Source organism: Dromaius novaehollandiae, chromosome 1 (genome assembly GCF_036370855.1).
Source record: "Dromaius novaehollandiae isolate bDroNov1 chromosome 1, bDroNov1.hap1, whole genome shotgun sequence".
Lineage (NCBI taxonomy): Eukaryota > Metazoa > Chordata > Aves > Casuariiformes > Dromaiidae > Dromaius > Dromaius novaehollandiae.
Genome location: NC_088098.1, coordinates 56,698,615 through 56,709,592, shown reverse-complemented (window position 1 = coordinate 56,709,592; position 10,978 = coordinate 56,698,615). Strand labels below are relative to the sequence as shown.

Here is a 10,978-nt window from a genome sequence, read left to right as displayed (position 1 = left end):
AACTGAGCAACTCTGAAGTGCTTCTTTGCCTGGCATAATTTCCCAGTTTCTGGCAAAGATCTGCTGAGAAACTTTCTGCGCTGAAAGTCGCATGTACTTAATGTAATAGTAACTAGTGGTCTTAGCCTCCAGGAATTTGTCAGATCCCTTTCTGAATTCAGTTATGCTTGAGGCTTCCAAAATGCACCATGGCCGTGAGTTCCCCAGTGTCATTATATGTGGTGTGACTGGGTTTGGGCTGGCAGTTTCTCCGAGCATCCCCAGTTACCGGCTTCTGAGAAGTCCTGAGTAGTCACCCCTCCAAGCCAGGTGCAAGTTAATGTGTCACTAATAGACCCCTGCTCTCAGTGCATGAGGGTGTGGGGGTTACAAGGGGAAAGCCGGGAATGGTTTTGAACTCAGTGGAAGTTTGTACTCTGCTATTTTGTGCCACAGAGGGATACAGCCAGCCCGCTGCCCTTGGTGAAGCACATTCCTGCGGAGAAGCAGGAGCTGGCTGAAATTCAGGGGCACCCCTTTTTTCTAGGGTCTGCAAGAGCAGCCGATCACCTGTGAACTTGCCTCTCTCTGGGGCTCCTGCTGAGCCCCTAACTCAGCTCCTCGCTGAAAGCAGCAGTATGGAGCCGATCAGTAAGAGGTAGGGGGCTTGGCAGACTGCTCAGGTGTGCTCCCCTCCCACTAATGCCTCCCTTCCAGCTAAAGAGCAGGCGGCCTCATTGCGTCACTTGTCTCTGCTCCTTCTGGTGGTGCACACACCTGCGAAGCGGCACCAGGAGTCATCTCCCTGAGCCTGCTTCTCTACACAGCTGCCTGCATCTCTACACAGCTGGCAGCAGCTGCGCAGCGGCCCTGCCGGGACGATGCTGCCTGCCGTGCCAGCACCCCTGTCCTGCCCTGATGGGCGTCTTTGCAGCCCCCAAGGCTCCTTCGCCAGGAACCTGCACTTCACACCTGCTTTACAGGACCTGAATTACAGCATTGCCTTGCGGATGAATCCTACCTGATTAGAAACATTAGCACCTTGACTTCCCCAACAATATAGGCAAGGCCCTCAGAAGGTTTCTTTCTTGTCCTTACAAGTTGAGACAGCACAGTGAGATAATGCAAATGCTGCTTCTGAGCTGTCAGTCATCCTGGCGCTGAGTGGCCTGGCCCGAGGTAGCCTCCTATTCCCTCTGCCAGCCTATTTGTTGGCACATTTTTCTACAGCTCTGAAAAAGACACCGTTTACGGGTAGTTCACTGGGTGGGGAAGGAAAGGGAAAGAATAGCGGAGTTTATGGTCCTCCTGCACAAACTTTAACTTCCCATTCACTTGAATTTGCCATGAGCGACTATGTAAAGTGTGTTTCAATTTATCTCTTTCAGTGCTTTTGTTGGCACTTGCCATTCTCGGTAGATACTTAATCAATTCGTGTCTGAAATCCCAGCTCTGCCAGGATAATTGTCGTCCCTGTCTCCAACTAGCTGAAAGTTGTTCCTTTTCTTCTCCTTCCCATTGTTTGACATGTAAAGGGACTCTGCTTCCTTCAGTCTGTTTTTGTCTAAGGCAATGGCAAGTGCTAAGACTTGCACAGCTGTTGGCACCTGCTGCTCAGCCCAGGGCAGGAAAGGTGTGGTGCTTTCTGCATAAAAGCTGAGCATCATCTCCCAAGCTCACCCTATGTGGGCACTTATCTCATTGCGGGGGTGTGTTTCCCTCCAAACTGTTTGATCCGGTCTTTTCCCAAGGCAGTTTCAAGAATAAAGTCACATTGTCTCAGGACAGCACTTTCAGATGTTCTTCCAAATCACGCTCATGCTCACTCAAGTACGCGGCAGCCAAGGTATCCACGCCTGGCAAGAAAAGGTCCTTCAGGCGCTGCAAGATCACCCAACATCCAGAACGGTCACGCTGTATTGATTTGAGCTAACAGTCCTTTCGATGCTAATGTAATTAGTCTTTCTGAAGAAATGAGTCACGAGTCCTCAGTGGTAGTTTCAAAAGTTGAAACCAGTCTGGTGCTGACATGCATTTGGTGTGTCCAAGTGTTGCAACATTTTCCGACCTGGTGGCATGACTAGGAATCGGCCTGAGAAGCTGCCTCCTGTGATGTAACGTAGCCAAAATCTGTAGTAAGGACCCGTATTTTGCTTTCTGAGTTAAAACAAGAAATAACTCTGTAGTTCCAAAGGAAGCTTTTGAAGTACAAACTGGCTCTGAAGCAGTAATATAAATGTCTAAGTCTGTGGACAGCTTGAGACAATTGTCCATTTCTCATTCGTTTCATTCATCTCAACACATTGTGAATGCTGTAGCCTAAAATGGTGCTTCAAAGGTCAGCATTAACCTTTTTATTCCTGATCCTTGCAACATAAACATCCAGCTCATTTGTTCAGCCCACCCTCCCAGCACACCCAATGTGTTTCTCCGTGAAGTGCAAGAAATCACTTGCTAAAAAACTTTTAAGCTTCCCTGAGTTTGACTTTGATAAGTGACATGTTGTCAGTGCAAACAGTTGCAGCACTTTGTGAAAGAGCAGGGACCGAGTCAAGGCAATGGAATTTGTTAGATAAATAAACATCCTGAGGTGTTCGGTCCTGGTGGTGCCTCCATTCTCCTACCAAATTAAAATGCAGAGGATTTCACTGAGTAACCCTGAAGCTGAATAGCTACTGCACTGAAGCGCTGAAGACACCAGAGGGCTCTTCTGCAAGATGTAGATCTGGTCTGCCACAAAGTCCCCGTGGTTTTGCTCTCAAGGCACGCTCTCCTTTTTGATGATTCCAACTCAAGCTGAGCTGCTGCCTGCAGCGTGGGCCTAAACTTATTATTTGCAGCATGACAGTCACTCTGGTTCAGGTTGCTCCTGCCCTCAGCCCTGGCATTTCTTAAGACCATGGCAAGGATTTGGTGGCATTTAGGATTTTTGTGATGCTCCGCGGTGCACGGTGTATCTTGTGCAATGACAGAGATAATAGTGAGGAACCAGTTTCTGACAACACTTGACTTAATCTGGAACGCAATCCCCTCTCGGTGTTTTCGGCGATGTCATAGTTTTTCCCAACCCGTTTGACAAATTAGCCTACCTGTAGCTGCGTTCGTGCTTACCCTTTCGGAAGTGTATGTTGGAGGAATGCCAGGCTTTGCTCACTTGGACAGGTACATCTCTTACATTACTCGCCTGGCCGACTCAAGAATTCTGGCTGACTCCGTTGGTGTGATAGGGAAATGTCTTTGCTAGGCTTTTACACTTAAAGGGATGGAATTTTGCTGGTATTTTTTACATTTAAAAGGATATAACATTTCTTCAGAACGGAACACACGGGAATATATTCCTAGTGTTTTGCCTGGGACATTAGCCCTGCAACTCCTAATAACTCCTAGTAATATAAGGGTAAAATATATTAGTTGGGGATAAATTGTCCATGTATTGCACAGGCGATCTTAATGTGCAAGGGGAGTGCCCATGCTAAACCTAATACAAATCTTACTTTTCAAACCCTTCATGATACTTAGGGAGTTAATCTCAAGAATTTCTACGGGTTTTATTGTACTTGTTTTCATTATTTGGAAATTGCTTTTCCTGACTTGAATGATGCTTGGTATTATTACGTGGCAGCTTCTGCTCAGTTTCAAAACATCTTGGATATCGCGCTGTGTGTGTGGGTGCGTGTGTGTGCATGCGCACGTGTGTGCTGCCTTTAATTTGTTTATAGCAAAATCAGCAAACTGCTGGAATGAAAAATAGTGAGAGCTGGAGCGGGAATCTGACTTATGCACTCGAGACACAACGGCAACGGATTTAATAGCAACCTGCCTCCCCTCTTCCCGCTACTGACGGTGCTTTCTGCCTCCCGCAAAGTCCCCAGGCGCTGAGGGGCCGAAACGGGATTTGGCGAGGAATTAAAATTTCTTAATTTTGCAGCGCGCAGAGTCCCTCTTTTGGGGCCAGCACCCCGCGCACCCCCCCTCCCCCCCCCCCCCCCCCCCGCGGAGGCCGCGGGTGCAGAAGGCCGGGGGCGTTTTAGCATTTCGGCACCGCGTCCGGGCGCAAGAGGGGAAGAAAGGGCCGAATGAAGCGGGGCAGCGGCGCCCGGAGCAGAGCCCCGCGCTGCGCTGCGCGGAGAGCCGCGCCCCGCGGAGGCGAGGGGCGGTGCCGCCGGCAGCACGGCGCCGCCCCATTGGCCGCCGGCCGCGGCGCTTTGCATGTCTCCGCCCCCCGCGCCACCCCATTGGCCGCCGGCCGCGGTGTTTTGCATGGCACCGCCCCCGCCGCCTGGCTGGCCGGTGCTGCGGGTGTCGGCGCGGCGCGGCGCAGTGCAGGAGCCGGAGCGGCGGCCGCAGCGAGACGCTGCCGCTTCGCCGTCGTCCCTCGCCGCCCGGCCGGAGCGGGTCCCCCCGCTGCCCCTGCTGCGAGGCAGAGGCGCGGCGGAGTGGTGAGCGGGGCTCGTCTCCCCGCCTCGGTGTTTTCCCTCCGCTTTCTACGCCCGAGTTTCTGCGGGTGCAGCATGAAGTGCAGCGATGGCAAGGCGAGGTAAGACGGTCGTGAGGACGCTGGAAGATTTGACGCTGGATTCTGGTTATGGTGGCGCCGCGGACTCGGTCCGGTCCTCCAACTTGTCGCTGTGCTGCTCGGATTCCCACCCGGCGTACCCCTATGGAGGAAACTGCTGGCCGCAGCTAACCGACTCCATGCACAGTCGGCACAACAGCTTTGACACCGTCAACACCGTCCTAGTGGAAGACTCCGAGGTGCTGGACTGCGCGGGGCAGCAGTGCTCCCGGCTCCTGCCCGACCTTGAGGAGGTCCCCTGGAGCCTGGAGGAGGTGGAGGCACTGCTACTGCCGCCGCGCCGGGAGCCGCGGCCGCCGGCCGCGGCCGCCGGCCCCGGCAGCCGGGATGCGGCGGCGCGGCTGTCGACGCTGGTGAGCCGGGCGCTGGTGCGCATCGCCCGGGAGGCGCAGCGGCTGAGCCTGCGCTTCGCCAAGTGCACCAAGCACGAGGTGCAGAGCGCCATGGAGATCGTGCTGGGCTGGACGCTGGCGGCCCGCTGCACGGCGGCCGCCCTGGGCGCCCTCTCGCTCTACAACATGAGCGGCAGCGGCGGCGACCGCTTCAGCCGCGGCAAGTCGGCGCGCTGCGGGCTCGCCTTCTCCGTGGGCAAGTTCTACCGCTGGATGGTGGACAGCCGCGTGGCCCTGCGCATCCACGAGCACGCCGCCATCTACCTCACCGCCGGCACCGAGAGCCTCTTCCGCGACATCCACGCGCGGGTCATGGCCGGCCCCGCCGCCCCGCCGCCCGGCCGCCCCGCCGCCGCCGCCGCCGCCGCGCCCGACAAGGAGAAGGAGGGCGGCGAGGCGCCGCGCTTTACCCTCGAGTCGCTGGAGCAGACGGTCAACAACGACCCCGAGCTCTGGGGCTTGCTGCAGCCCTACCAGCACCTCATCTGCGGCAAAAACGCCAGCGGTGAGTCGCCGCGCCGGGCCCGCGGCGCGCCGGGGCGGGGCGGGACGGGACGGGACGCGCGGCCGCCACCTGCTGCGCCGGGCGAGGGGGCCGCGCCGGGCCGCGCCGGGCCGGGGCTGCCCCGCGCCCCCGGCGGGTAGTTCGGCACCCCCGCGCCGCCCCCGCAGCGCCGCGGCACCTGCCGCCGCGGGCGCGCAGCTCCCGGGCCCCTGCGGGCTGCGGCGGCGCCGCACCTCCTGCATCGCCCGGGGAGGGCGGCGGGGCGGGAGCCGCCGGCGCGGGACTTGCGTGGTTTTTTTTAATTTTTCCTTTTTTATGCCGTTATTATTATTATTTTTGAACCCGACGCAGCGCCGTCGGAAGCCTGGACGCGCAGCGCTAGCGCGGGGCGAGGGCGCGGCGAGCCTCCCCGCGGCGCCCCGTCGGGGCCGGCGGTGCCGCTGCCCGGGGAGCGCGGCAGGTCGGCGCGGGGGGAGCTGCGGGCATCCCTGCGGGGCCGCTGCTGGGGACGGGGCGGGGGCGCGAGTTTCTATTTTCTAATTTTTTTTAGGGGCTTCTCGGCTGGGTTTCGGCGAGGGCTGGGTGATACAATCGTTCAACGCTTCAGTTTTCCACAGGAAATGGCAGAAGGGTAGCTGAGCGCTCGCGAGCGAGATCAAACTTTGTTACATATGCAGTGGTTTGGCCAGAGATTGCGTGGTTGGCGCTGAAATGCAGTCTTTCTGGACAGATTTCATTCATGTTGCTGCTTGTTTACCCAGAGCTTGACACAGATGCAACACGGTGATGCATCAACTTCCTGGGGATTTTTTTTTCTTTTCATGCGGTGTCCAATATTTTTAATGGGTTTTCGTTTCACAGAGCAGAATCCCAAAGTTGATGTTTCTTATTTCAGCTCCCTCTGTTTGTCAGGGAAGGGAAAATGGAACAAGCCGGTAACGCGTCTCAGGGAAGCTCAGTTAAAACTATGCGTTTTTCTGCTTCACACAAGTGTGCAGAAACACATACGCACACTTTTCTTGAACCTAAATACAGAATACCTGTCAGGCTGAGATGCAAATGGTGGAAAAAAGGAAACCGGGAAAACCGGGAGAGCTGGAAGTCCAGATCAGGTCTGCAGATTAACCCTGTTAAGTTGTTATAGCCACAGACAATGCATTATGGCCAATTATCTTTTGGTTTAAGACACCTTCTCTCCCATATGGGGCCCAGGCACAAGCAAAAGACAGGGGCGAATCCTCCCGGGTGTAAATCCCTGTGGCTCCATTATGGTCCTCTGGCCAGCTGAGCCTGTCCTCCCTGGAGGCTCTGCTGCACCTCGCACGGAAATGTGTGTGCTGCTCGCAGTGGCATGTGTCGCAGCATCCCTGGGCTTTATTTCAGTGTAGTTTGCATGCAGGCATGCCACCCCCTGGAGTGACACTGTTGTTTTTCTGCGCGTCCCGGTATTGTGTCTGTAGGTTTCGGCTGGCATTGTGCTGCATTTCTGACATTGCAGCGCTGTCTGTTCGGATTCCCGTTGAGCCTTTCATTTTGTTTTGCGGATTTGTAACTCCCACTGTATCAGCTTGGTGGATGTAAATGAACTTCATTTTGACCCTCATTTATCTCTGTTCCAGGGACATGATTTTGAGTTTTCGTCTCCATTTTGTCCATTTTTGCCAGCTTTACCTGGCACAGATCTCCTTGGTGGCTCAGTCCTGACTCAAGCAAATGACATTTTTCTAAGGTGTTAAAATCAGACCCTAGCAAGTTGTCCATTTTGTTTTGTCTCTCTCCCTGTGTCATTTATATTTTCACACAAATGACTACAATGTTATTTTGCGTTTTAACATCTTAAAATATGTAGTTTGACATCCTGCTATATATATGTTTAGAGTTGCAGGTGCAAACAAAACAGAGTCAGCCTTTCTTGTAATAAAAGCCACATTTTATTACTGTTAATGTTTATTTAGATTTATTCCAAGGGTGCGTTGCATACTCTTAAGTACTTTTGCAGAAACTAAAACTGACATTATAAACCATTAAAGCGATCAGGCTGTTCCTTCACCATTGAGATATGTATCTGTTTATACAGTCCTCATCTTTTTGCTGTCTGAGTGTTCCACAGTTGGTTGCAAATGTTTCCTTCCCAGGCACTTAAAAGGTGGGGAAGCCTGATGCGAGAGATGATTTGACCTGGTCAAAACTATTTGGGAAATCGGTGGTAGGTCGTTCGAACTGCTGGCAGCTACATTTTTATAAAGTGGTGTAACCGCAAGTTCATCCTTCCTCTGTACTCACTGCTTGAAACATAGTGATAAAGTAGTTGAATATACAACAGACGACTTCTTACATCTCCTGTGCTACTGCAGGAGACTAGCCAGGTCTTACACTCTGGGAGGTCAGTAAATCTGGCACAGATTTATCTACAGGTGCTGAAATGGGTTGATTTGGTCCACCAGACACAGATGAGAATTGATTACTGGATGCTTTCTGGAGATACTGTAACCAATGTGGTTTGAGTGAGGGAGAAAAAGAAAACAGTGCAAAAGGAGGCCTACCTACAAATACCTTTTCTGCATGCAGTTTTGTTTGGAGGGGGTTGGGGGGAAGTTGCTCAGGCGGCAGGGGGAGTCTCTCTGGCAAGCGAATCTCAAACCTTTTAAAACTTTCCATGTTAAAAACAGCACCTTAAAATCCATATGGACAACGAAACAGGCAGCCCATGATGACCTCAGGATACGGGAATGTGCAGGGTGCAGAGTTTGAGCGTGAAGTAGTCTGGGGCAGCTCTAAAGCAGGCTATGAATGCAGGTATTGGGAAGGTGGTCTCAGGATTCGACAGATGCTCTTTCAGGGCTTCCCCATCAGCTGAGCAGTGTTTAATGGTTACAAGTGAGGCTTTCTAGCCTCATGTCCTACCAAATCATTGTGGAAGCTGCTGAATAAGATCAGTGTTGCCAGATAACCTTCATCCATGAATGGTGGTCACATGCCATCAGATGAAGACATCTGAGGCCATTCTTCTGCTGGGGGCCTTCAGCCTGCTGGGCTTCTCTCAGGCGTGTCTGGCTTGAGCTCAGACAGCCCCGACATGAGCCTGGTGTCACACAGGTCCCTGGCCACTTCTCGTGCAGGGTTGAAGGTGGACAGGTGGAAGTGGTGGCGTTCGCTTGTACATCGCAGACAGAGGTCCATGTCTCTTTTATAGGCCTCATGGCAACCTCTTCTGTGAAATGGGAGAGGGATGGCAAAACAGAAGTAGGTAGCAGCATCAGGAACATGCCGCTGAAGTACATGAGCAGCTTCTGGTATCTGAGTTTATCCCAGTTACTATACTAGTAAGAATAGATCTCAGAAGCACTCAGAGGTAGTATTTTTTTTTTTCCTGTGCAACCAGGATATTTTAATGTCACAGTTGAGTGAAAATTAAAAACTTTATGTTTGGAATTTCATTGACGCTCAAATGTTTCAATTATGAGCTGCATCTGAACACTGCAGTACCCACTTTACATTTCATAACATTCATATGGAGTGTTATTTCCCTTGAAATAGTGGGACCAAGTATTGTATACTCAATAAAAAGCAGTAAAAACTAGCACCTCTGTGGTTTAAGCTATATTATTTTTGTTTCTTTATTGTTCATCAAAATCTTCCTTTTAGGCCAGATCGAAAAGCTGTGTCAAGATGACTGGGAAGGCAGCCACAGGACTTGGATTCAGCACGAATAGTAGGAGTAAGCCCATATATTTCATTTGCACAGGGAATGCTCAGACAGCAGCTCAAAGTAGCTCAAAGTTATCTACACTGTATTATGAAAGCCCCTTTTTGCAAAATGGAGGAATGGTGTTAGACGTCTTGACCAGTATAGAGTGTTTAGAAAATAGGCTGCTTCCCTTTTCGTGCTATTGTCTTATAAGAGGTTTCGTATCTTCCGTGGTGGGACTCTTATATTTCCTCTGACTTTGGGCCTCGTAAGAGGTGCTCAGAGGGGGCCTGGATAGGCAGTACGTGCTGGAGGTGATGGCACTAGCTAGATCGATGTGGTGGGAAGGGTAGGAAGGGTAGATTCACTCTGCCCTTCTCAGCAGCAAGCTAGCGGGAGAGAGCTTGGAGTCAATTTTTGCAGAGCAGCCAGCATGCATAACCAGGCCTTGTCTGTTTGTGTACATCTGCTAAAAATAGTTATTTGGAACCCAACTGTATCCATGTGGTTTCTTCCTATTCTTAATATTATTTAGAGAGAAAGACACAACAACTAGGAGGAAACCCAGGATTAGGTCAGGCTTGGCTAACACGTGTCAACTAACCTCAGCTTAACCTCAGCCTTCTCTAATCCAGGCAAACTCAAGGGACTCTAAGCAAATGAGAGACACCAATATACTAGCACAGCTTAACCAAGTCAGTTACTGCTTTTAAATTCTTTTTTATATACACCCCTGCCCCCCCATATATATGTGTGTATGTATGTATATGTGTGTGTATATGTATGTATATTTACAGAGGCCATTCTCTTCATTTGGTGGCATCTGTTCGTTGTTATTTCTATCCTTTCTATTGGAGCTGAACCATTCAAGATGCTCTTATGGCTTTAGGAGCGCTGTAAAAATTGATCTAGAATTTAGTTAAGCTGTCATCTAAGATGATAGGGGAATATTTGGGGACAAAGTGGAAATTCATGCCTTTTTTCCTGGGCTTCTTAACTAGAGTTTCAAGAACATCCTTTTCTTCCCCATTATATTTCAATCTTCATTCTTTGCTAGGAAAAAGAAGTGGAATGCAGTTTGAATTCTCTTATATGCTCCTATATGTTATACTTAAGGGTTTCTGCTGTCGTGTTTTCCCCATGTGCTTCTTTGCGCTTGAGTTCCTTGCCCAGAGGTTGACATTAGTAGCGATGTAACAAATGATCCGTGTTTTTCCTCGATTCTCTTAATTGACAGCCTCAGCTACAAAATTCCATTGCTGATGTGAAGAAGTTGCGAAACGGGAGAGGGAAGCGTGTCGCGTAGGTCGATCAGGGGCTCGAGGGGTTAGCAGCAGAACAAAACCTCCGTGGCCGGCGGCAGGTTTGCCGTGCTGGCCCGGCTGCCTTGCAGGGAGCGAGGGCTGCGCGCCACAGCAACCGAGAGGTTGCTGCTTGACTGACTGACTGACTAAGGTTTGTTTCCCACTGGATATTTTTAGTGGTATAATCTGTTTCAGTTATGAGTGTGACTTAAAACCCCCCAGAAATAGTTATTACCAGAAACACCCTAGTGTTAGAGCATAAAGATGATGTATACCAATATAATTATTCCCTTTATCATGTTGGAAAGTACCTTAATAGCAGTTATAGCTGTGGACACACTAGGGAGTTTTAGGGCTGTGACTATACTGCTTAGCTTCTGATGTAAACAGGACTTTGGAATTACAAATGACGAATATGACTGTATATACAGAGAGCATGCAAGAGGAATAACAGTGCAATTTTAGCAGTAGATTGTTTTCATGGCTTTTTCACTAAGCAGTAGCACGCTTCATCTAGTCTTTCAACCCTATCTG

The 10,978-nt window shown here is 51.0% G+C and overlaps 1 protein-coding gene across 1 annotated transcript in view; it reads left to right on the top strand.

The window, feature by feature from the left end:
• The first annotated feature begins 4,238 nt into the window (after nucleotides 1-4,238).
• Nucleotides 4,239-10,978, top strand: part of ABTB3 (ankyrin repeat and BTB domain containing 3) — a 200,006-nt gene continuing 193,266 nt past the window's right edge. The window contains exon 1 of the mRNA XM_064513369.1: nucleotides 4,239-5,452. Coding sequence (XP_064369439.1) covers nucleotides 4,504-5,452 — 949 coding nt within the window. The 5' untranslated portion in view covers nucleotides 4,239-4,503. The remainder of the gene's footprint in view (nucleotides 5,453-10,978) is intronic.